Raw genomic sequence first — 25,751 nt, 5'->3', positions numbered from 1 at the left:
CCAAAGAAAAGTTGAGAGACAAAGCCTTGTTCATCCAGATCTTGGGACTTCATCAATTGAGTGTCAAAATAATATGAGATGAATGACCTCGCGGAGCCTTTTTATGACTGGGGAGGCAGTGTTAACAGAAACAAAGTTAACACAATGTCACTGCTGCAATAAGCCCCCTGGCTGGGATTATCAAATTCCTACATAAAACTGTTAAGATTTACAGATCTGCACATCACAGAATAGAATAGAATCGAATTGAATTGAAAATATTGCAGCGTTCTAGAGAAAGGTATGTTCTATATTTTACAACGAAACTAGTACTCTAAAGCCCAGATGAAAAACAGACGGGCTAAACCACATAGGCTATGCAGTTTGTAGCGTTCACATATGGTGCAAACAACGTAAAGCAAACCAATTAATAATGTTGTGGGCGAAGTATCGTTTTAAGTTTTGCTCTTGAACTTCCTCTGGGCTTTCAAGTCCACCACGATGACAGTGATGTTGTCCTTGCTACCCTTCTGGAGAGCGCGGTTGGAAAGGCTCTCTGCAGCTGCTTGAGCTGCAGCATCCACTCCTTCACCCCTTCCTGACGCTAGTGTAACACCGTTCTTTTTGTGCCAGGTGAGTATCCGTCTTCGAGCCACATCACAGACTTCTTCATTAGTCATTACGTCCCACAGGCCATCACTAGCAAGAACAAGGCATTCATCTTCTTTGGATCGAGGAATAAACATTACTTCTGGATCTGGGATAATGGATGGCTTCAAGTATCTATCGCCTGCAAACCAGAGACAGACGGTTTTGGCATTTGAACAAGTCAATTGAACAATATCTTTTACTGTGCAAAAACTGGGAAAAAGATGTATTCACAAGCAAGCATTAGATTTACTGAAAGATTAACATGGTTGAAAATGCCAGCTCTCACTGGATCCCGGTTAGAATGGAAGATCGAATCCCAAGATGAAGAATCTATGCAATTAAGATGATGCTAGAGCTTCATGAATGAACCAACACTTCATTTTCTTTTTTCCTGAGATAAGCCTATAATGTTTAATTATTAGATTATTAAACTGACCTAACTGAATTATATACTTACCTCAGCACACATAGAAAGTTGTCATTCGCAACTGTTCCTCATATTTATGAAAATTTATGTCATACATCCATGATATGTGTATGATAGTAATTATGTTTTAAGCACATTCTTAGTGTGTTGGCCAACATTATTTTTTTTTTTTTTGGAAATGTCTGTTGTGCTGTATTTGTACTGCATGTTCGTATATGTGCTTCATGGTTGGACAGACTAGGCTCGACCAGTATAACATGAATCCCTCAACCTACCATCAAGGTATGCAAAGGCGTATATAGGCAAGTCTTTTGTGGAAGATATTTCTGTGATCAAGTCAACATGGATGACGACCAAATCTTACCTCAACATATCCCCAAGTCAAGGTGGAAGGATATTTCTTTTGAGGAATTGCCCGTGCCACAGGCAAAGAAAAGGCTGTAGCGTAAGTTCCTCCCATTACCTGAACGAGACCAATAGATCACCATGTTCTCTGAAGCTGATGGAAAATTGTTTATGATAGTTTGGAGTAAACCCCTTTTCTTATTAAGGGCAATAGCACTGACCCAATGTTACAGATCACAATGCTTGGTACACTAGATTACCCACTAGGTTTTCAATGTTTTGTTATATTCACCACCAGCGATTACCAGCCTAGAGGACAAGAAAACTGAAAACAAAAAGGTTGAGCTGCCTCCAAGATGGGCCATGAAAATCACTCAAAGAAGCCAATTTGCTGGGGGTAATCAGCTTCCCATCATTATCTACCAAGACCACCACTAGACAAGCGAAGACAACTCTTTTCCCTCAATAAGGAATTATCGAGGTGTTCTCACTTTAAGATACAATGAGATGTTGGGTTGCCCCTTATGATCCACTCATTCAACATGCTTCTCTCTAATTGGCCAATTAAACAAGGCATCCAATTCTACTAGTCAGATGGGGAGATTGATCCCCTTTCCTAGCTTGCTAGCGTGGTGCCATTCAAGAGGAAGAATTGCCAAATCCTGATTTTTTTAAACTTTCAACCTCCACAATTTCCTGGCCAAAGGATGTGCTCCCTTTATCCAAAATCTGAACCACCTCTTTAGTTCTATGTTGGATCACCAAATGTTTCAATGAATGGATGGATAGTGATGATAACTGAATCAAGTTGTGGCCCAAGGATGCATGATGCTTTCTGGATGCTAATCTGCAATTCCAGCAACAGTTGTGAATAACATATTGTTCTGGTTAAAAACAATACTACTCGCAGCATGTTTTGTACCAGCTTGCAAGTTGGTATAGGTTATTAACCCATCCTCCAAGACTTGCAAGCAAGTACAAAACATGCTGAATTGCAAGTTGGTTACCGCAACTTCCAACTAGCTGTTGTTGAAAGTTTCAATGGAATGAGCACTACCAAAAAGTTTCAATAGTGTAAAGGTTCTGTTAACATCACCAAAGGTTGTGTTCGCATCACCTTTGACCATGATGCCGCCTCAATAGAGGAAGCCACTTTTGAAGTAGATTACCTCAATGCTGCTGTCCATTGCATCAACAGAGTAGCCCAAGGAGCTGAGAAACACATTCCCCAATAAAAAGATTGTATTTGCTGCTCAGACGTTACAATACTACCTTTTAGCAATCTAACACATCACTGAATGTCCTTGCTATCTCCTTGCCAAACAGTCTCTCATTGGAATACCATCATGGCAGTTCAAACCCTCTTTCTAGCTGCAGATTTTAAGCGCCTATATCAGGAATTGTCAGAGATGACTTTCAAGCCACTAATGTTCACAACTAGCCCTTTGTTTTGATAGGTCCACCACCTTGAAGGGCAGAGGCAAAAGGATCATTTTAACTTCTCCTTCCTGAACTCTACCATTAATCTCTCCTACAAGCTTCAGTTCTAGCACTCCAACAATGAGGTTTGAGTATAAAGTCCTTATCCTGAGCCAGTGATTGCCTTGAACTTTAAAGTTCACCACCTAAGCATTAAAGGTGACTCAAACTTGTGGTTAAACAGAGAAGAAAGAACATGTTGTGGATCAATTTGGCACAAACAAACTAGAGCATATGCCTCACTCTTTAATAATCATCCAGATAGTTTTACCAGCACTGCTGTCAGGTCCCCGTGACTGACAATGGAAATTGCCTTTGTAAGGAAGAGAATTAGGGCCAGGTGAGAGAAGAATGCAGAGAGGGAGAGGAAGAACAAAGGGAGAGACAGAAATCAGATAGATCGTGAGGGGGGGAAATTGAGTGAGAGAGATAGAGAAATGTAGTTGCTATGAATATTCATTGGTGCTTCTCATTCAATTGGGAAGCCTTTTATAGCTTCTCCTTGGCGCCAACTTACTGGTGGTTATCCAAGGTACAACTTCGAACAGCTGTTTTAGTACAACAGCTACTAACCACCTTACAAATATAACCCCAAAGGACAAAAATACCCCTGATACAACCATAGGATCCTGACAACTGCCTCCAACATTGAAGATCCTAAACCCCTACCAAGATAAAAAGTCCTAATATAAGCCTTTCCATGCTTGGTTACAAACATATTGCCCTAAGAAGATTGATAGGTAAGATCCCCTTGAGCAAACTCAAACATTGTACACTTCTGTATGGTTTCAATACCACAAAAGATCTGCTTGTGTATTGCCTTGATCTACAAGAGACCCAAAAGAAAACTCCAAGCTGAATATGAGCAGCAGCAACCACACATACCAAGCCTTAAATTCCATCAGTTGGCTACATGGATTCTAGCTTGCAGTCATTTTTATTTATGGCCATACGTTTTTTACTACAAAATTCTTCCATCCATCCACTCTCCTCGTAGAAGCATTTATTGGTTTCCTTCTCACATGACCAAACTATCTTAATCATATCTCACACATCTAATCCTCAACAAATTATTATGGATAACATCATTTCAAATTTTTTATTTCTTGTATGGTCACACATTTATTGTAATATTCTCATTTGAATTATGTTCATATTTTGCATATGATGGTGCTTTACTACCCAACATTCCATGCAAGGGCGGAGCCACGTGAGGCCCAATAGGGGCAATTGGACTAGAATTTTTTTTTTAATTTTTTTTTTTAGGAAGGTGAAAGGGCCAAGGGAGCCAAGCCCACCCCGATTCCCACTCACAGCTTCCTTTCACTTCTTTTTCTTCATGTCACAATCTCTCTCTCTCTCTTCCAAGCGTATTTTTGTAAATCACCAATTTTGTGAAATTCAACCATTCAATTTTAGATCTAACCATATTTTCACCATAAAAACAATCCCGATCTACAAGAAGATAAGACTTTTAGTTTAATCAGTCCTATTTTCAGCATAGATTCGTGATATATATATATATGTATATATGCACAATTGAGTTTGACCGAAAGTTTAAGCTCAGATATATGAAATTGATAATGTGGTTATTATGTGACATTATTAAAGTATGAAAAGCTGTAAAGAACAATTATAAAAAGTTTTTGCATTTTAATAATAATAATATTATTATCTTATTTTTAAAATTATATTTTTTGTATTTAAGTTCACCCCCATTGAATCAAAATCTTGACTCCGCCCCTGATTCCATGCAAAATTTGCCAACCAGTACTTGAGCATTCATTAAAATACAAGTTTGTATATAACAATGCAATAACAAGGCTATTTATGGCTAATTGTGATTAAAGATGCCTTTGAGGCAAAGAAGTAATCTTCAAGTACCAAACCTGCTTGTCTAAGTCCAAATGCAACTTTTGCCCTCGAGTGAAGATTGGCATCACCTATGATTTCTAGACAGGGAGAGACCTCCTAGCTTATTGTTCAAATTCACCAATTATCAAGAACAGAACTCTTTGGGTTTTCTTAAATCAGGACTAGCTATAACAAGAAGGAAACAATGGCAATGCTATTTGCTGCCTCAGGAGCTTTAAAGCCTCCAAGGTGCTTGGAAGGTCATCAGTTGGAACACCATGGTAGCACAAAGTTGTACCAGTAGTTGTTACACCTCAATTACTATTAACAGGCATTGTGTCTGACTCATGGTGTTTCCAAAAAAACTTTGGGCCTGCCAACTCCATGGGAGCCTCATAAACGTACCAATTCTCTATCTACAGAGAATAGGCACCCTTTGACTTTACACACTTGAGCCATGAATCTCATAAGCCTCATCCACCCTTCTGGGGAAACATCCGGATTTTCACAACCAAAACTCTACAATAAACAAAAAAGAGGCATCCCCCTAGACAGATCCACAGAATGAGCAGCAGTCCTTGGCTGATTGGCTCCTCTTACTTTTGCAGTCAGACCTTAAGAGCTTCTTCCCCCCTTTCTTGCAGAATGGAGAGGTCTAACTTGGCAAATATCAACTATCGAGTGGTCACCCTGAATGCAAACTTATTGTCCATGCTTCAAAGTAAGCAGAGTATGATCATTTTCTGGAGACTTGATGTCAAAACTACCCAAGGAAGATCTATCTGTGGCTTTAAGAGGTCTGAATTCCTCTTCCAGCAAGACCCTCCACCAATAAGTCACCATCCCATGCCTCTGCTATCTTGGAGTAGCCATTTTCCTGACCCAGTCAATCTATCCATTCACATCCCATTTTACAAATCATTGGGAGGTGGTAGATAAAAGGGAACAGTAAAATGCCTTGGGGCACGTTGATTATAGCTCAATTGCCTAGCCATCAGGTGTGGAATGTAGGCAATCACATAGATCTTCCCTCCATCCAGTACAAAGAGGAAAGTGCTCAAAGATACAAGCAGCACTTTTTTAGTGTGATGGTTCCTTCCCCCTCAAGAGTCATAACAACCCTATGGCCAATGCACATCTTGAAAGGGATTACCCTCAACCTCTTGATGCATGGTCAAGGATGGTAGAATTCCTCTTTATTGAACACTTTGACAAGACTCCTTCAAGGCAGTACATCAAAGCACTAAGCCAAACAACGCTTTGCAACATTTGCATGCTGTCATGACCCTGAGGATATGATTGTAATTGGGGGGAAATCCATGGTATATAAGTTGTAGACCTAATTGTAGAAGTCTAGAGGCTAGGCGAGAATAACTAACTCTTGTATAAACAGTTAGCAAGGCTGTTATAATAGTTAGTTGCTTGTATTTTTTGTTATTTCCTTCAATTGTAAGCCTATAAAGAGGCTGGTATAGTTAGAGAAAGGCATGATTTGAATAACAATTGAATTTCATTTTCCCTCTTTCAATTCTCCTAGCTTTCCCTCGATTTTCTCTCTTCTCCCACCATTCTTTCTGTTCTCTTCTCTCTTTCCCTCCTTTTCTGCTATTTCTTCCTTTAATTCTTATCAATTTACTTCCTAAATCCTAGCCAAACCCTAGGGTCGTAACATTTGGTATCAGAGCCGTCGTTCCTCGATTGTGATTTCAATCAATCTAGACGCGAAGATGAGGCAGAGGCGATTACGGAAACTGGTAGTTCAGGCGAGTTCGAGCAGCGATTTTGTCCGCATTTCAGATCTAAGTAGGAAGGAAACAAGGATTGATCGAAACCGAGATCCCCTGGTAAATTCCGATTGACTATTGGCTGTAATTCTAGTTCGGGATTTGAAGGCAACTTGGCTAGACAATTCCGACTTCCAGTTGAATCTTAGAATTTGATTCCGACGCACAAGGAGGTGAGTGTTGGCTCGGAAAGGCAAAGAAGGCTGATCAATCCTTAGCCGTGAATTTCCAGCGATACAGTCAAACTCTCGAGGAGCTTCAACGAATCACATCGGCCAACATTTCCGATCCAATTCCGAAGGAACCAAGGGCTGATTGTAACCAAGCGAGTAAGCAACTATCGATTGATCTTGGAAGGCGAAGCAAGAGGAGGACGTCCGGCCGCGAATTTCGGTAAGTCTTGCCCAATGTGGAAGGGCGAAGCTGATTCAGTGGAATGGGAAGGCCAATTTCGACAGTAATTTAGTCAGGCGATTCAAGGAGCAGCAAATTCCGGGGATTCTGAAGACATTGGACGGTGATTGGGTGGAGAAGGCAGCGCAGGTCAGGAGGGGAAATTCAGATCTCGGCTGCTGCTTGTGAGTTAAGCGAATCAGGATAGGGCTAATCGTGGCTGCTTCGTGAGGCTCTAGTGACAGAAATTCTAGTGAAGTTGGAAGTTGTGAGTAGGCGAACTTGAAGGCCACCCAAATTCGATCTTCGGTTACGGAATCGAAGTTAAGGAGAGAAGGAACTTGCAGTCGGAAATGGACTATAAGGGAATTCCGAGTAGCTGGATTAGGGTGATTCTCTTAGGCAACTACTATAAGGTGATTTCGAACGAAATTTCGGTGACTTGGGAAAGTGAAAGTCGACCATTCACAAGAAGTTGCAATGAGATGTCACGGACAGGGGCGAGGGCGTCTGTTATTCGAAGGGTAATGTAGTAATAATGGGAGTAGGCGGTTGGAGCTTAGAAGTGTGTAGAAGCTGGTAGTTAGCTGATTGTAATTCAAATGTTGGCGCCTCCTCAAGGAGGGTATATAAGCTAGCTCATTGCCCCTTTAGCGGGTATCTGAAAATACAATTGAATCACATTTCCCTCACCTATCTCTCTCTCGATTCTCTCTCTTTCTATTTCTCTAACTCTCTCTCAAATTGCACTACCTTCGGGTATCCCTTTCACGCGCAATTCAGCCTGAATTGCAGCGGAAGCTATTGCCAGATCCAAGATCTGACAATTTGGTATCAGAGCACGTTCGTGGGCGATCGGGAGGGCTATGCAAACGGCACTCGGATGAAGCATATGGAAGCGCAGCTCCAGCAGGTGACTGCGTCGGTTTCGGAGATGCAGAATCGGATAGATACGTTTGAAAGTTCGGTGGAAAGAAGGATCGATGGAGCGGTGAATGTGTGGCGGGAGGAGAGTCGATCACAGACAGCTCGGTTGGAGGAGCAAATGAGAGAACAGAACCAAACGCTCCGGGATCACATGCATCAGTTTATGCTGATGTTGTCACGCCAAACTCAGGTACGAATCTCTCCGGAGTTTCCCCCAAGGGAGCATTCGGAACCGATCCTCAACGATCTAGGGGGTAATGGCAGATCGGAGGGATCTGCGGAGTTGGAAGTAGATCAACCAATGATGGAGGAAATTGCGGGCGTCAGGAGATCAGGCGTAGCACAGGGATCGAACTAGAGCGAGACGTTGATGCCGCGTATGGAGATTCCTTTATTTGATGGCTAGAATCCGTGATGGTGGGTGAGGCGTTGTGAGAGAGTGTTTCATCTCTACAACGTGGCAGAGCAACTGAAGGTAACAACTACGGCAGCCTACCTTAACGATGTGGGGGATGAGTGGTACTAGGGGTGGATGGGAGTGAAAGACGAGTGTTCTTGGGAAGAATTTGTGGAACGGATGTGTGGAAGATTTGGGGAGAAATGAATGTTAGACGTAGTAGAAGAATTTAATAAACTGAAACAAGGAGGATCTGTGCAAGTCTACCAATATAAGTTTGAGGAATTGAAGGCATTCATGTTAATTTCCAATCCCACACTCACCGAAGGCTACTTTGTGTCAAGCTTCATCAGCGGCTTAAGCGAAGAAATCCGCCCCATAGTGAAAATGTTTCAACCAAAAATTGTACGGCAAGCTACTGAGTGTGCTAAGCTGCACGAACTAGCGGTAGAGGCCTTATCGAAGAAGTAAAGAGGGGTTAGTAGAGGTTGGCAGGTGCCTAATCAACAGAGTAACAGGGGGTGGAATAAGGAAAGAGGAACAGGGGGATCCAACGGGAAGGCGTTAGCTCTACTAGCTCCATCCCCATCGTTTGGGAACAATTTGAGAGAACAAAAAAGGTTAGCTGGGCTTTGTTTCAGGTGTGGAGACAAATATACGCCAGGCCATCAATGCAAACGCCAATTGCTGTTGTTAGAAGGTACCAAGGATGGGGAAGAAGAAGTTGAGGGCGCCGAGAACCAAGAGAACGAAGAAGACGAAGAGAAAATGGAGATTTCTCTCCATGCACTAAGGGGAGTATCCACAAGTAAAATCATAAAAGTAGACAGTAAGGCACATGAGGATGACATGTCTATACTCATTGACAGCGAAAGCACACATAGCTTCCTGGATGAAAGGGTGGCTAAGAGGATCCATTGTCGACTTACTGGAACACTACCATTGTCTGTTACGGTGGCTAACGGACAGAAGGTGATCTGTAAATCTGCTTGCATGGGATTCTGTTGGCAGATGCAGGGGGAGAACTTATAAGCTGACCTAAGACTTCTCCGGTTAGGAGGCTACAATATGGTCTTAGGCGTAGATTGAATGAGGGAAGTAAGCCCCATCTACTTTGATTTTAAGAAGATGGAAGGAAGTAAGCCCCATCTACTTTGATTTTAAGAAGATGAAAGTCACTTTCGACAAAGGGGGAAAACGAATGACTATCACTGGCGGTGTGGAGGCGAGTACTTGTAAACTCATTTCAGGCAAAAGACTACATAAGCTATTCAAAAGCAAGTGGACACAGGTGGCTCAATTGTTCTCGATACAAACAATTGAGCAGGAGGAGGACAAGCTGGATCTTGGGGGGAAAATCAAACTAGAAGCAACGAAGCAGGGCTCCATTCCTTGGGAGGTAACTCAACTGGACTTACTTGATGAACTCTTAGATGAATTTAAGGATTTGTTTGAGGAACCGAAAGCTCTACCCCCTCCCAGACCAATTGACCACACCGTTACCCTAAAACCCAATTCAGAGCCGGTTAACATTCGTTCCTACTGATATCCCCCAAAATAAAAGGCTAAGATCGAACGCATGATCAAGAAAATGCTTCAGCAATCAGTCATTCGACCCAGCCTTAGCCCATATGCCTCTTCTCTTCTCTTAGTAAAAAAGAAGGACGGCAGTTGGCGGTTTTGCATAGACTACCGCCAACTCAACTCCCTTACCATAAAGAATAAGTTTCCCATCCCTATCATAGAAGACCTACTAGACGAGCTACATGGAGCCAAGGTTTTCTCCAAACTCGACCTCTGTTCCGGATATCACCAAATTCGTATGAATCCCCAAGATATCCACAAAACAGCCTTTAGGACCCACCAAGGACACTACGAATTCCTAGTTATGCCTCTCGGTTTAACTAACGCCCCAGCAACTTTTCAAGCCCTAATGAACCAAATATTCAAACCTTATCTCCGCCAATTCATTCTGGTTTTCTTTGATGATATCCTAATTTACAGTCTCAGTTTCCCTAAACACATAGAGCATTTACGGTTAACCTTGCAAATCCTTAGATTCAATAAGTTGTTCATCAAGAAGTCCAAATGTGCCTTCGCACAAACTCAAGTGGAATATTTGGGCCATGTTATATCAGAGAAGGGGGTGAGCACTGACCCCCAAAAGATTGCTGCTATGAATGACTGGCCACGGCCGACCACTGTGAAGAGTTTGCGGGGATTCTTGGGTCTCACGGGTTATTACAGGCGATTTGTTAAAAATTACAGCATCATCAGCAAGCCACTCACGGTGTTGCTCAAAAAAGATGGATTTCATTGGGATGAAGCAGCTGAAACCGCCATTGATCTACTGAAGAAGGCCATGTGTGAGGTTCCTACATTGACCCTCCCCGATTTTAATCAACTGTTTGTTCTGGAAACCGATGCCAGCAACTATGGAGTAGGAGCAGTGTTGGCTCAGGGAGGGAGGCCTATAGCCTTCATCAGCCAGGTTTTAGCTCCAAAGCACCTCGGTCTTAGTGTGTACAAGAAGGAACTCCTGGCGGTGTTGATGGCTGTCGACAAATGGCAACATTATTTCGAAGGGAGTAAGATAGTTATTCGCACTGACCATGAAAGCTTGAAATTCCTATTGCAACAGAAGTTACACACACACCTCCAACGGAAAGGTATGTCTAAACTCATGGGGCTTGATTACACCAAGGCAGCTGATGCCCTTTCCCGTTGTATGGAGGAAGGAACAGCGGCAGCCATGACTTCTGTCATACTAGAATGGCACCTAGAGGTCGCAGCCAGTTACGCGCACACAGAGTGGACTAGGGATCTAATGGAGCAACTGACATTAGACCCCACGAGCAAATCGGGTTATTCGCTAAGGAATGTGTTGTTACGCTACAAAGAGAAGCTGGTGATCGGGGATGATGAGCTGTTACGACGAAAGATCCTAACAGCTTTGCATGACTCGCCCGTAGGTGGCCATTCGGGGGTCCAAAGCACGTATAACCGAGTACAACAATTGTTCTATTGGCCGGGGTTGAAGAAGGCCATGCAAAGTTATATTAAGAATTGTGACATTTGCAGCCGATGTAAACATGAGAACATTCACCCTCCAGGGCTGCTGCAACCATTGCCTCAACCGGAGCAAGCTTGGGCTAGCATCAGTATGGATTTCGTGGAAGGATTACCCAAGTCAGAGGGCAAAGACTGCATATTAGTAATCGTGGACAGACTCACCAAATACAGCCATTTCCTAAGTCTCACTCATCCCTTCACAGCCCAAGAAGTGGCTCGAGTGTTCCTTGATTAGGTTGAAAAATTACACGGCTTGCTTCGCGTCATTGTATCCGATCGCGACAAAGTATTTACCAGCTTATTATGGAAGAAGCTTATGAAATCACTGGGAACCAAGCTCCACATGTCCTCGGCCTATCATCTGGAAACGGATGGACAGACAGAACGTGTAAATCAATGCCTGGAGACCTACCTTAGGTGTGTGTGCTTGGTGCAGTCTGCCGAGTGGCACAAGTGGCTGCCCTTGGCACAATGGTGGTACAACACAAACTTCCACTCGTCCTTGAAAATGACCCGTTTGAGGCTTTATTCGGTTACAAACCACCACTGCTTCCGGTCAGTGGTGGCCCCAACTTGGTAGCCACAGTGGATGATTATTTCACTTAGAGACAACAAGTGATGTAGACATTAAAGCGGGAATGAGCAAATGCCCAAAATCGCATGAAGCAATACGCTGACAAAAAGCGGAGTGAATGACACTTTTCAGTTGGGGACCGAGTCTATCTTAAACTGCGACATGCCCAATTGAAGACTCTTTCACCAGCGGCCGTCTCCAAACTGAGTCCTAAATTCTATGGGTCGTATGAAGTGTTAGCTCAGGTGGGCAAAACGGCCTACCAATTACAACTTCTCGCAGAGACTTCGATTCATCCTGTTTTCCACGTCTCTCTCCTCAAACCATCTCATGGGTACTAACTCGGTGAGCGCATCTCTACCCCCGACTGTTCCAGCATCGCAACAGACAGCTGAACCTGTGGCTATCGTGGATAAACGCGTGATATACAAACAAAATCTTCCCCTCACTTAGGTGCTCGTCCGTTGGTCCACCCTTCATCTGGAAAACAACACTTGGGAGTATCTCCCAGACTTACTCCAGCAATTTCCAAGGGCAGTCGGACTCCTATAACCTCTTCTTGAGGACAAGAAGAATCTGAAGGGGTGGGGAATTGTCACGGACAGGGGCGAGGGCGTCTGTTATTCGAAGGGTAATGTAGTAATAATGGGAATAGGCGATTGGAGCTTAGAAGTGTGTAGAAGCTGGTAGTTAGCTGATTGTAATTCAAATGTTGGCACCTCCTTGAGGAGGGTATATAAGCCAACTCATTGCCCCTTTAGTGGGTATCTAAAAATACAATTGAATCACATTTCCCTCACCTATCTCTTTCATGATTCTCTCTCTTTCTATTTCTCTCTCAAATTCCACTACCTTCGGGTATCCCTTTTGCGCGCAATTCAGCCTGAATTGCAGCGGAAGCTATTGCCAGATCCAAGATCTGACATGAGAGCCAATCAAACTCTTAAGAAGCTGAAATTTGGAAGGCGACAGTCCTTAGTTACTCCATCGTAACTAAGGCGGTGGTTTAGAGTGAATTGGAAGTTGATAGTAGGTTGACTTGAAGGCCAAACAAACTCGATCAGATTTCGAAAATTGATTTAACGGCCATTCAACAGCAGCTAAGAAGATGATTCAGATCTAGGCTATTGCTAGGGTAATGTCTGAAGCGGATTAAGGTTGCTAAATTGGAAGCAGCAATTGCATTGGCTTGGGTTGTTGAATTTTAGTATTGGAATAAATTTCCAAAGAGATCCTTAGAAGTTGAGCAAGTGGTTATTACAGCAGTGAATTTTCAAGGAATTGAACATAGGAGATGGCTGAAGGACTATGTGCTGCAACAAGGGAAGGAATTGAGGACCTTAGTAGACAATTGGACGACTTTTTTATTCTATTTTCACATAAATTTCATGTTAGTATTTCGATAGAATGCTTTTCTAGGGAATACTCTGCTTCCTTCAATCAGATCGGAGATGAGAGCTATAAAAAGGAGCTTAACAAGTTGAAACAAGAGGGCTCAATTATGGAATACCTAGTCAGGTTTGAGAAATTGAAAGCACTTGTGCTTAATTTCCATCCAACTTTGACCGAGTCTTATTTTTTATCAAGATTCATTAATGGCCTTAATGATACGCTAAGTCCTATGGTGAGAATGATGTTTCTGGCCACGGTACAGCAAGCAGCCGAGAAGGCTAGGCTGCAAGAGTTGGCGCTGGAAGCCATATATCAAAAGCATGGGCTGCTGCCTAAAGGTTATCCCAATAGCAGCCAACAGATCAAAGGAACTTCTAAGGCTGCTAATCAAGTAGTGCAAGAAGCTGATGAAGTAGCAGTGGAAGAGGAAGATGGAGTTCATGCAGTTGATGAGAAGTATGAGGTTGATGAGGTCCTAAAAATGGGAATGGTAGCTGCAAAGAATGAGGAAAAACCTAAATTGGATCAGCCAATTCAGAATGACAAGAAATGAAAGTCAATTGCTGAAAAAGAGATTGAGGTTCCACTTGAGGAAAAATCTACTGAAAGTGAGCCTGTGGTGTACTCCAACAATCAGCAAGTAAAAATCTTTCCACTTGAGGAGGTCCCTACTAAAGATGAGAAAGGAGCTTCAAAGGTTGGATTAGGTGTTGCAGCAAGTAATAGTACTATTACTGTTGAGGAGTCACAGGTCAAGGAAATTGCAACCGAAGAAACTAACCTTGCCGTTTTGAGGTATTTTGATCCCGAGCTGTATGACAATATTGCTGTCATTTCACCTGGTGTGGACCAGATTCAGATGATGAAGGAAGAACAGGTTGCAGCCATTTGGTTCGGGAGTTTTGATATTATGGAAGAGGAGGTTACTGCCATCTGGTTTGGGAGATGTGACATTAGAGAAAAAGACGTGGAAAGGCAAAAAAAATACAAGATAAGCACAAGAAAAGGCGAAGAAGAAATCAGATTGTTAAGATCGGTATTGGATGAAGAACAAGTTAATAGCTGTCAATTCTTGGGGACAAGAATTGTTCGAAGGGGTGGGGATTGTTATGACCCTGAGGATATGATTGTAATTGGGGGGAAATCCATTGTATATAAGTTGTAGACCTAACTGTAGAAGTCTAGAGGCTAGGCGGGAATAACTAACTCTTGTATAAATAGTTAGCAAGGCTGTTATAGTAGTTAGTTGGTTGTATTTTTTGTTATTTCCTTCAATTGTAAGCCTATAAAGAGGCTGGCATAGTTAGAGAAAGGCATGATTTGAATAACAATTGAATTCCATTTTCCCTCTCTCAATTCTCCTAGCTTTCCCTTGGTTTTCTCTCTTCTCCCACCATTCTTTCTGTTCTCTTCTCTCTTTCCCTCATTTTCTGCTCTTTCTTCCTCTAATTCTTACCAATTTACTTCCTAAATCCTAGCCAAACCCTAGGGTTGTAACACATGCTTAGTCTCAAGAAATACCTGATGATCAGGGACGATTGAAGGGGACTGCTCATTGAAGAATATAGCAAGAGAAGGGTGGTTATGTAAAAGGCAATGTTGTATCTCCCCAAGGACCAACAATCTAATTTGTGGAAAATGGAACTCCAAGAGGATAATTTCCATTTGAGAAGCTAGAGTAACTGATCTTCCCTCAACAAGGATAGCTACTAAATCAATGGGGTAGTGTCATAGCTGATCCCATTTAAGGACCCTCAAAGATGCACCATGAGAAAGCCAGCATATATCAGAGCAGCCAAGTTTGGGGTTGCATCTTACTTTCCATTGCATGGATCATCATTTTGTAAGCTCAAATCCATGAACCAATAGCACATCCATCTTCTAAATATTCTCTTGCTCAACTTCCTCAAGGGCAAGCCATTACCAGCAAACTAAGTCATTAGTTTGTAGCCTTCTCCATTAAGACTTCAAGCATGCTTGCAGTTAATGCCTTGGTAAGGTGTGATCACCAAGTTTTCCCATTTGACCTCAGGACAAGGTCCAACCCCTTCAATGTAATTACATCCTCCAAAGTGGGGCCTACTCCATGCCATGACCCTAGGGATTGCCCAATGATAGATTAGTAATATAATAGTAGAAGTTTACATTTCCTTTTTATATTTTCTGTTATAGGGCTTTGTCTCCATCTAATAGACAGTTAGACTGTTTGTTATATTATATTGCACATGGGTGCAAGTGGCAGGCTGTTAGGCTATAGATGAGCCACAACAGAGGATGGAAGATTATGCTTGAAATGATTGAATGAAACTCTAATTATCTCTCTACAATTCTTTGCCAATCTCCCTCTCGTTTCTTCTACACTCTCCCTCATTTCTCTCTACATTCTTTCCCCCATTTATGTCCATTTTTCCTCTCCAATGTTCTGTTCTTGATTCTATTCCATCAGATTCTTCTGATTGTCAATCCACTCCTAGGCTAAACCCTAAGTATATGACAAATGATATCAGAGCGGTCTTTCTTCGGCTGTGGTTCATGTAATTTTGGTAGTTGATTCTGACGACTCTCGTTAGAATTGATTGAGCAGAGATTCATGGGCTCCAGCGAATTCGACAGAAACGGTGATTCTAGTGGGGAATTTTGGCGCGAGCAAGATCCATATTCGAAGCAAAGCAATCGTTCCTCAGTTGTTAATTTCTGACTGTTCTTGGTGTGAATTCTGGATCCACTTGAAGAAGGAAGGACATATCGAAACAGAGCAAGCCAATCTCGGAATTAAACGAGTCAAAGGAGGCAACTCATGGAGGCGTTGCCAAGCCAACACTCCTTGGTGGTAATTTCGCAAATAGTAATAGTTAGCTCTTGCGATCTCTGCAGCGGGTTAGGATTGGCAGAGTCCGACAACTCGGTGCGAAACCGATTGAGCAGTGATTCAAGAGATTCCACCCAACTTCTAAAGTTCTGATAACTTCACTTGGCCTCGACGTTGATAGGCAAGCACGACCAATGATCGTGATCCAATCCAAAAATTGTTGATCCATAGCGATCGGTTGCAATGATTTCCAACGAAAGAAGGTTTAGGCAATAATCAGAGTGCGCAGATAAGAAGATGAGGCAGAGGCAACTCCTAGAGCAGAACCTTAGCCTTCGATTTCTTCTTCTGGTGCAATTACAATTATTCTGGTGAATTGGGCATTCAAAACAAAGAAGCAACCACGAGATCCCCAGTTGAATCTCAGAATTGATTCCAATGCATAAGGTGAAATTGAGTTCAGCGCACAAGGAGGTGAGGTCGACTGATATTCGAGGCTTGGAATTGGAAGACAACTTGGCCAATTGATTCTGACGCATGGATCTTGATTGTCGAAAATTGAAGGCGATTATGGAAAACTGGGAGTAGCAGGAGATCGGGATCAATTCTTTGACTACAGTGATCTAGGTTGTGAAGGTGACCATTGTAGCGATCAATTTTCACTTCTGATGGCGATCTAAGGAACTCTAGAAGGCCAATCAAGTTGTTGTAATTGTGCGACTTCTTCCGCTCCTACAATAGACTTGACTTTGAAGCAGAATAGTGGCTGCAATTTGCCACTTATTGGATCAATTTCAGAGGTGACTGTTGTGAGGCAGTTATAGAAGGGAAGTGTGGGATTTAGAATGTATAGAACTCTTGCTCCTTGGTCTTTACCATGTTCTGTTGGTGAGAAGTCGACCATGGGAAGCAATTCATGCATGAGACAAATGGAGTTTCAAGGGCAGCAAAAGAAGGCTGCATTTTCAATTGGAAACAATAGGAAACATGAGGAGTTCGGCCACAAGTCTCAGGCATGGGAAAAGAAGTTGGAGAAAGGGATTAGCCAATTGAACAAGAAAACAAGAAGTGTGGTACATGATACGAGCAAGGAATTCAGCCATATGTTACATGAGCAATTGCAGGAGTTTGCGATGATTCTAACTAAGAAATATCATTACAGCTTTCTCGTGGAATTCTTTGATGATTATTGCGGAAGTTCTAACCAAGAGGAGTCTCTTAAAATGGGGCAGCCAAAGGAAATGTTTGGAGATCGGGGCTTGTCTAATGTGGTGGAAGAGTTCAACAAAATCAGGCAAGTAAAGTCAATGATGGAGTACCAATTGAAGTTTGAAGAGCTAATGGCCTTGATGCTCGATCATAACCCCTATTTGACATAGGCCTATTTCGTTTCACGCTTCATAATTGGCTTGAACGAAGAGTTGAGGCCAATGTTGACGATGCTTCAGCCCAAGACTCTTAAGCATGCTGCTAATAGTGCCAGGGTCCATGAATTAACGTTGGCAACATTGAAGAAGAAACAAAGAGATGGAGATGCTGATGGAACAGCATGGGATCAGGCAAATCCGACTAAAGAACTAGTCATCGATGCGGATGATAGTGTTGGAGCCTTTCCTCAGATTTTGGACTTATCGAAATCTGAGGAACAATCAAATTTGGAATAAAATAAGGATTTGACTTGGGTTAAAATAGCCAACGAGAAGGTGAAGACAGCACTAGCAAGAGAAAAGCTAAGGGATATAGCTGAAGGAGTCGAAGGTTTTGCCGAAGAAAACAAAACTATTGTTGTTGTGTTGGTTTTTGCTTCTATTGGAAAATCCAAGTTGTTGTCTATTGCAGGGTGGGATGAACCAATGGCTGATTGTGTTCTTAAAGCGGAGACCAATCTTGATTGAACAGCCATTGTAGAAGATTGGGGACGCAATATTGATGTGGTTGGGTTTTGTTTCCTAGACCTTGCCTCAAATTATGTGCCGCCAGACTCACTTGTGAAATGGATTAAAGGTGGTAGAAAGCCTATCTCTATTGGCTTTGGCAGCCTTCCTATTCTAGAACCTGACAAAATGACCAAGACAATTGCCAAAGCTCTCGAAATATCTGATCAAAGGGGCATCGTTAGCAAAGGCTAGGGTCATAGTTATTAAAGGCGTGCCTAGTCACAAGGCGCCAGTTTAGCGCCTCGCTTGGGCTGAGGCGAGGCGATTTCAGTGAGGCCCTCGCCTTGCACGGTGAGGCACCGTGGCGAGAGGCGCGCCTCATGAAACTTAGGTTTTAATTAAAACCTGGGCAGCCCAATTCCTCCCCCTCTTCTCAGTTCCAGCATGTATACATTACAACATATTTATATTTCTTTAGTTTAAGTAAATGTTCACATTTTCTTTTATTTATATTTTACCTTCTATTTACTTTAATACATAAATGTAAATAAGAAAGTATCATCCATTTGGATTCAATAAAAATATTTAAAAAATCAAAATCCATAACAATAAGAAAATAGAATTTTGGTTTTAGTACAAACTCGAGATTTAGCGATTTTACCACCCCTAAAATACATACCTACTATTTCTTGAAAAATTCATTAAAAATTATTTTAATAATAATGAATATTAGCTATCAAAATACCAGGAAATAGTTTTTCAAAATGAAAACATTTTCTTATATGTCTCCTTATAATGCGCTAATCTTCCAGACTTAGAAAAATAGCATTTTTCAAAATAAAAACATTTTCTTAATTGTGAACTTGCAGTGTTTATATGTTTGTTTAGAACTTTGCATGGTGATTGGTACTTATTTGACTTTGAGACTTTAAGTTTGAACTTTAATGGTGTTTCTAGTTTAGAATTTGCATGATGAATGAATCAATTTTGATGTTGTTAGTTTAGAATTATAGGATAATGAATCATTAATGATATGCATGTGTTATTATTGATAATTTGATAGTTTTTTATGATTTTACAAGATTTTGAGTTTTTTTTCTAAAAGGTGCGCCTCGCTTCGCAAATGTGCGCCTCGCCTCGTGCCTCAGGCTCTAGGACCCTTTGCGCCTCGCGCCTTTCAGAACTATGGCTAGGGTGGCCTGGGGAACTTGGCAGAACCAAAAGACTTTATATACTTGGTGGCAGTGTTCCAAAAGGCGCTAGGCGCTAGTCGGGCGGTAGACTAGCGCCTAGTGCCTAGGCCGCCCAGGCGCCGCCTAGGCGGGGACTAGGCGACGCCTAAAAAATTAATTTTTTTTATTTTTTTCTTAATATTCTCCCTGCTGCAACAAGCAGCAAGCAACAAGTTGGTGCTACTTGCTGCTGCAGCTTCTTCAATGTTTTTAACTAAATAATTGGTGGCGGAGGAAGATGGATACAAACCAGAGGAAGACGAGATTGGCGACGAGAGATGACAGCCAACAGATGAGATTGGCAGCAACGATAGAGAACGACCAACAGGCGAGGTCGGCGGCGACGAGAGAGCAGGACCAAGAGAAGAGATCGATGGCGGCGGCGAACAACCAAGAGGAGATCGAAGGCGAGAGAGAGAGAGAGAGGACCCCCGATGAACGACCAGAGAGAAAGGGAAGGGGGAAATAAGGTCGACCCAGGGACGCGCACGACCTAGGCGACCCAGGTCGCGCGCGACCCAAGCGGCCACTGTGGCTCGAGAGTCAAGCCAGCGCCTAGGGGTGCCGACCAGCCCTAAATCGTCGCGGCCAGTGGCCGCCCAACGCCTAGGCGGCGCCTAGGCCGAATTTTCGAACACTGCTTGGTGGATAATTTCCCTCATGACTGGTTATTCTTTCAATGTGTAGCTGTGGTGCACCATGGAGGTGCAGAAACAACTGCTACTGGTATTGAACTTGAACTCTATCAGGTTGCTCCTATTGAATTTCTAGGCCAAATTACGATTGGGATTAATCTCGGACACTTAAGAACGAGGAAGAAGAAGAGGCCTAGAAGGAGAAAGAAAGATAAATCAGATGGAGAAGGCAGGAATTGGATGAAGTAATGGCTACTTGTTGCAAGTTCTTAGGGACAATAACTCTCTCAATGAAGGGGGAATTGTCATGACCTTAAGGATTGCCCAAAGATAGATTAGTAAATATAATAGTAGAAGTTTACATTTCCTTTTTATATTTTTTGTTATAGGACTTTGTCTTTAACTAATAAGTAGTTGGATTGTTTGTTACATTGCACATGGGTGCACGTGGGAGGCTATTAGGCTATATATAAACCACAGTTGAGGATGAAAGATTATGCTTAAAATGATTGAATGAAACTCTAATTCTCTCTCTACAATTCTCTACAATCTCCCTCTCGTTTCTTCTACACTCCCTCATTTCTCTCTACATTCTTTCCCCCATTTTTGTCCATTTTTCCTCTCCAATGTTCTGTTCTTGGATTCTATTCCATCATATCCTTCTGATTGTCAAATCCACTCCTAGGCTAAACCTTAGGCACATGACACTCCAGTCCATGTTATGAAGATATGAAAGATGGTACTTTGTTTTGCTAGAACCAGTGATTTCACCAAGGCTATCAATCCCATCCTGCCTCAATAGTAGTACAGGGGGTTGAATTCTTAGACAGTCATTGGGAGTGAGGAATGAGTTTTTTTCTCCCAAAACCTTGTGCTATTTAGGTGACAACTTACAATCCCTCTATAACTTAAAGAGGAGCGCCTGGCCCACCTGGCATAGATTACAACTGAATAGGTTACAAGTTCACTAAAGGCTACATTGTTCTAAGTGTGTAGTGCATCACGCACCTTTCTGTCCAGTCTGTAGCCCAAAAGGGACAATGTTAATGTTCTACAATGTTCATCTCAACAAAGGCTAGCGTATTGAGTAAGCTTCTTTAACCCTGCACAATGAATTCTCTTATGGCAAATGATTCTGATCCCCAAAACTTGATCTAACTCCCCACTGATGATTTTCTTTACAATTCATCATTATTCTAGACCCCAAAATCATATGCCCTAAAAATGAACATTCAGCCTCCTCTCTTTCCTTGCAATCATGATTCCTCTTATTCTCATGTTATAGGCTTCCCAAGAATCTATATGCATGTAATTACTTCCCAAGCACCTTGAACACAAGCTAACACATATCCACTATGACTCATCTCAATTATTATACTTTGAGCTTCCTAGATCACAGGCTGAATGCAAAGGCTAACTTTCTCCATCCAAGATCCTTAAGACCCATAAATTGGAGGCTAGGAAACCAAAGGTTTTGTCAAGGTACCCAGACTCCCTTTAGCTTAGTGGTAAAGTGGGCCCACATCTTAGCCAATAGTGCGAGATACTACAAGATAAAAGACATTTATTTTTCCTAAAAGCCTCTATTAGTTATGCTGCAGCCCATAGTCCTTTCCCAACCTTTTGAGGCCAAAGGTTACAACAGTCTAAGCAAAGACTGCTAATACCTATACATTCCACTTTTCAACAAAAAGAATAACATCACATATGCCCCATCACCACCACCACAAATCAATTGGAGACACCTAATGAGCCTTCAGCCTATACGAGGGTCCCACCTCCTTATCACAAAAAGGATCATCTTATTTCTGCTCCTATTGATCAAACAACTAGCCCCTGAACTAGTGATTCTACCTTGTTTTTGCCTCGGTAGCCATGGATTCTTTCCCTCTTCATTTTTGTGAGGTCCTGGAGCTTTTTGGTCCTTGTCATTACTTCCCAAATTAGCTTAGCTCAACCTAGCATATGCATCTTTGCCCACAAAGGCACAAACTATTTATCATCATCATCATCAATTACACCTTATCCTAACCAAGTTAGGATCAGTGGTGTAGCATTCAAAATGAGCCATAAACTATATATCTTTTCCAAAAAAACAAGAAAACTTTGTACAGTCATGTGATTCTTGTTTTCAAGCGAATGAATAAGGGACCTCACATGTTTAGGTTAATACTTTGATTAGCTCTATACAAGTTCTAATATTTGAGGTTCAACTCATTTTAGGCACAACTACCATATATTAATGAGAACAATAATTTGAGCATTCCTGTAATGGACATTGCAGCAACTGGAAATTTTCCATGTTATGAAATGTATTAGCAATCAGAATAGGTTCGGAAGACATTTTCTGTACCTGGAGGGCAGTTTTTAATGTATATTCATGAACATTAACATGGCATTGTGAGGAAATAAAGTCAATTGCAGAAAGAAATCTATAGATCTATCTCACTACCATAAAACTCAATCTAAACCATATTGCAGAATAGTATATGAAATAAAAAATAAATAAATAATCAAATGTAGCAGCACGTACCAATAGACCTTGACATTGCAAGAACACCAAAGACTCTGTGTCCATTCCATTGAATGACCTTGCCTCCAGCTGCTTCAATTCTTACATATTCATCTTCTCGATTTGGCTAAAACAATAAGATCAATGGAAAAAAACAAGGGATCAGTATACAGTTGAGCAATGAGAAGATATGAGAGTACAAAACAGATCATACTTTATGATCAACAGACAGTGCCATGGGTACTTTCCCACGACATAATACTGCTCTCGAATCACCACAATTGGCCACTATAATATGAGATGAGCAAATGATGGCAACAACAGCTGTCGAACCAACAGTTTCAGGAGCAACAGGCTCGTTAATATCTTTTCCTCCAACCTCAGCGTCAACCTTAAGAAAACAATTAGTGAATGCTCTTCTCCACTGCTCTTGGCAATTATCATTTATAGTTCCATCACTTAGGCTGGCCATAATAGTTTCTAACTCCTCGGCCAAAGCAGAATGAAGACGATCATGACAATAGTTTGCAACCTGAAGGAATATAACCAAACAAAGAAGTTGAATTTCCTTGCATAAAAAAGAAACTAATTAAGTGGATAGCAGGACAAGTAATATTTAGAAAGACACCCCAGAGAGAGAGAGAGAGACCTGAGAACCTCCATGGCCATCGTAAACTCCAAAGAAATGACCTGAAAGATGACTTAAACACCTGTCCAACCCATCAACAACCTGGTCACCAATTAGCAACTGAATTGGAATTCTCAAAAACCAAGGCACAGTTGCAACAGCATCTTCCATCTCTGGCCTCCTTCCACACACAGAAGTAAATCCCCAAAGGGGCACACAATCCACCTCAAAAACACTCCTGGAAACTTTACCAGTCAAACCTGTTTCCAAAGGCAACCCAAGAACAACTGCAGAAGATTTCGAGTTAGATCCATCTCCAATCTCTTCAACAAGGCTCACTGCCATGGCAAGAGGGTCATTCACAATCTCCCCCTCAAGATTCAACCCCCCCACCTCTGCAGTTTTTGCAATTATCTCAACATCACATATGTTCTTCTCAACATTGACAGAAGTTGGTGTTTTTATCTCAGACATCGCCTCAACAATTAAAAAGTCATCACCACATATGCTACTTGTGTCACTAACCACTGAAAGCGAACAAGAGCTATCAAGATTTTGATCACCCTCCAATGAAAGTGCATCATCTTCTTCAAATTCCTGGATTATGGCACCACTAGGACCGCAGTTGCTTTCATTTTCAGATCTCATATCCAACAAATCAGTCCCTCCATTCCTATTTTCACCAGGCACGGACACTGCTATAATGCTAATTTCACCAGGCACTGAATCAGCACAGCTGGAATTTTCATCTCCACCGGAAGCATACTCAGCAGAAATGTTATCTGTAGAATTCAGAAACAATTTTTCTTCATCTCCCATCAACTTTAGCCCAGTAATACTCATGTGGGTTCCTAAGGTTGGGTAATCACAAATTGAGTTACCTACTCTAAATGGCGCAGCAATCACAGAAGACATCTCCTCCATCAAAATCACTGAATGGATAGTAGTAAAAGCCACCCTCCAGCCCCTCCAACCTTGCATACCCTGTCATTTTTCAACTAATTCGTCACCTTTTATCATCAGGAATAACCTGGAGATATCGATAACCGGTTCCAACCGACCATCTAGCGTGCTCGCGAAGCTGAATGACTAAAACAAGAAAGCAAAGTCGAGGTGTCCGATGAGTGAAGGCACTTTGAAATGGAAATGATTGGTCAGATCTGGTGAACGAAACAGATCCCAACTTTCATCCGTGGAAAATCTAACCTATACAGATTGGCAAGCTTTCTCTGGGCTTTTCCTAACTTCTTTGGACTTCAATGTATCGACTTCAATCAACATTAACTACAGAGAGGCATAGAAGGAATCCTTTAAATGCACATAAAATTCCTCCCAAAAGAAAAACGAAAGATATTAAATTCAACCCTTTTATCTCCAAACACAAGAGAGAGAGAGAGAGAGAGAGAGAGACCGAAAAAGAGGGTCACGAGAAAGAACCTAGGAAAGGCCAGTAAAGTCCAAAGAATCACAGGGGAAACCCTAAAAAGATGGTGCCCTTTTTCACACAATACTTGAGTTCCCTGGATCTGAGGCAACCTCTTTCGACCTCTTGAATTTGGGTCTCTCTCCTCTCTCTTTCAAGCAATTACCGACATCAACTACAGCCAACAAAAACTAAATACGAATATGGAAGAAGAAGAAGAAGAAGAAGAAGAAGAAGAAGGTCAAGGTGTCACACTACCTAATCTTCACAAACTGAAGAGTCTTCTGAAGAACACACTCTCAAATCCAAATGTGAAGGAAACAGTCGTTTCTGTTCTCTTTAAATTTGTGGGTACATCTATCTATCCGCTAGGAGGAAAAGGGGAGAGAGAGAGAGACAACAGACAGACAGACAGACAGACAGAGGGGAGTGGAGAAGCAAGGATGAAAGAAGGAAATTGAAAAATGAAACGATAAAAATTGGAAATTGAGAAACAAGAAGGAAGAGATGAAATGCTATCAAACATGAAAGAAATGGAAAAAGGGAAAATGGAACGTGGCCGTGGCTACTGGGTGGAGAAGGGAAGAGAGAAGGGCAGATGTCCAATCTACAAGAGCATATTAAAGCATCTCCACCCATTCTTCTCTCCCTCTCTCTCTCTCTCTTCATTCTTATTCTTCAATCCATAATTGCCGATGTCCAATCCACATCCAACAGCACAAGGGTCTCTCCCAAATGGAGGATTTGCAAAGATATCAACGTGGGATGATTAGGGATTACTGCACCATTTAGAGAATATTCCTAAATGGTGTATATTTGGAAGAGCGTATCAAAGAATTCATCTTCTAAGTGTATTTGATAGGTCTGCTTAGTATTTTTTTTTTTTTTTTTGCTTTTTTTGTTATTATAAGAATCAATTTGATAAAAGTAATTTTACAATAATTATTTTTCTTTAAAAAAATTAATTTAATAGTTGATCCAAAACGTTCATTTTCAATAGGAGAAAAAAAACCATATAATCATACTTTGTCATCATTTAAAAAACGCTCATTTTTAATAGGAGAGGAAATCGTGTAATCATATTCCGTCATCCCATCAAACCATAACCGAATATTTGACACACGTATTATTATTCTATTTTGAGTGGTTGTTAAAAAAGAAAATTTCTAAAAAAATAAAGATAAAAGGATTCTTGCATATTAATATGGTGCTAATTAAGTAATAACAACACATATAAGTTGGTTGGGTTTTATTATTGATTTTTATATATTTATTTTTAGGTTTTAAATTTTAAAATTTCGTGCTTAGTTTGTTTTTACTTGAAAAGTGAAAATTTAATGTGTCATTCGATTTTTATTGCC

General features: G+C 41.5%; 1 protein-coding gene across 1 annotated transcript; it reads right to left on the bottom strand.

Moving 5' to 3' along the window:
* Positions 1 to 223: 223 nt before the first annotated feature.
* On the bottom strand, positions 224 to 25,124 carry LOC127814272 (probable protein phosphatase 2C 6). The gene is made up of 5 exons (XM_052355681.1): positions 24,649 to 25,124; positions 22,989 to 24,251; positions 22,554 to 22,871; positions 22,361 to 22,466; positions 224 to 769 (listed from the first exon to the last, which is right to left on the bottom strand). The coding sequence occupies exons 2-5, from the start codon at positions 23,946 to 23,948 to the stop codon at positions 435 to 437; spliced, it is 1,719 nt and encodes a 572-aa protein (XP_052211641.1). The 5' UTR covers positions 23,949 to 24,251; positions 24,649 to 25,124; the 3' UTR covers positions 224 to 434.
* Between the last annotated feature and the right edge of the window lie 627 nt (positions 25,125 to 25,751).

This window comes from Diospyros lotus, chromosome 12 (assembly GCF_014633365.1).
Source record: "Diospyros lotus cultivar Yz01 chromosome 12, ASM1463336v1, whole genome shotgun sequence".
In the NCBI taxonomy this organism is placed as follows: Eukaryota; Viridiplantae; Streptophyta; class Magnoliopsida; order Ericales; family Ebenaceae; genus Diospyros; species Diospyros lotus.
The sequence above is the reverse complement of the archived record's forward strand: the minus strand, read 5'-3'. Positions and strand labels throughout refer to the sequence as shown.

Coding starts and splice junctions, on each gene's coding strand:
- LOC127814272 (XM_052355681.1), bottom strand. CDS start 23,948: ATGCAAGGTTGGAGGGGCTGGAGGGTGGCTTTTACTACTATCCATTCA. Junction 22,872..22,988: donor ATGGCCATGGAGGTTCTCAG/GTCTCTCTCTCT, acceptor ATATTCCTTCAG/GTTGCAAACTATTGTCATGA. Junction 22,467..22,553: donor CACTGTCTGTTGATCATAAA/GTATGATCTGTT, acceptor TTATTGTTTTAG/CCAAATCGAGAAGATGAATA.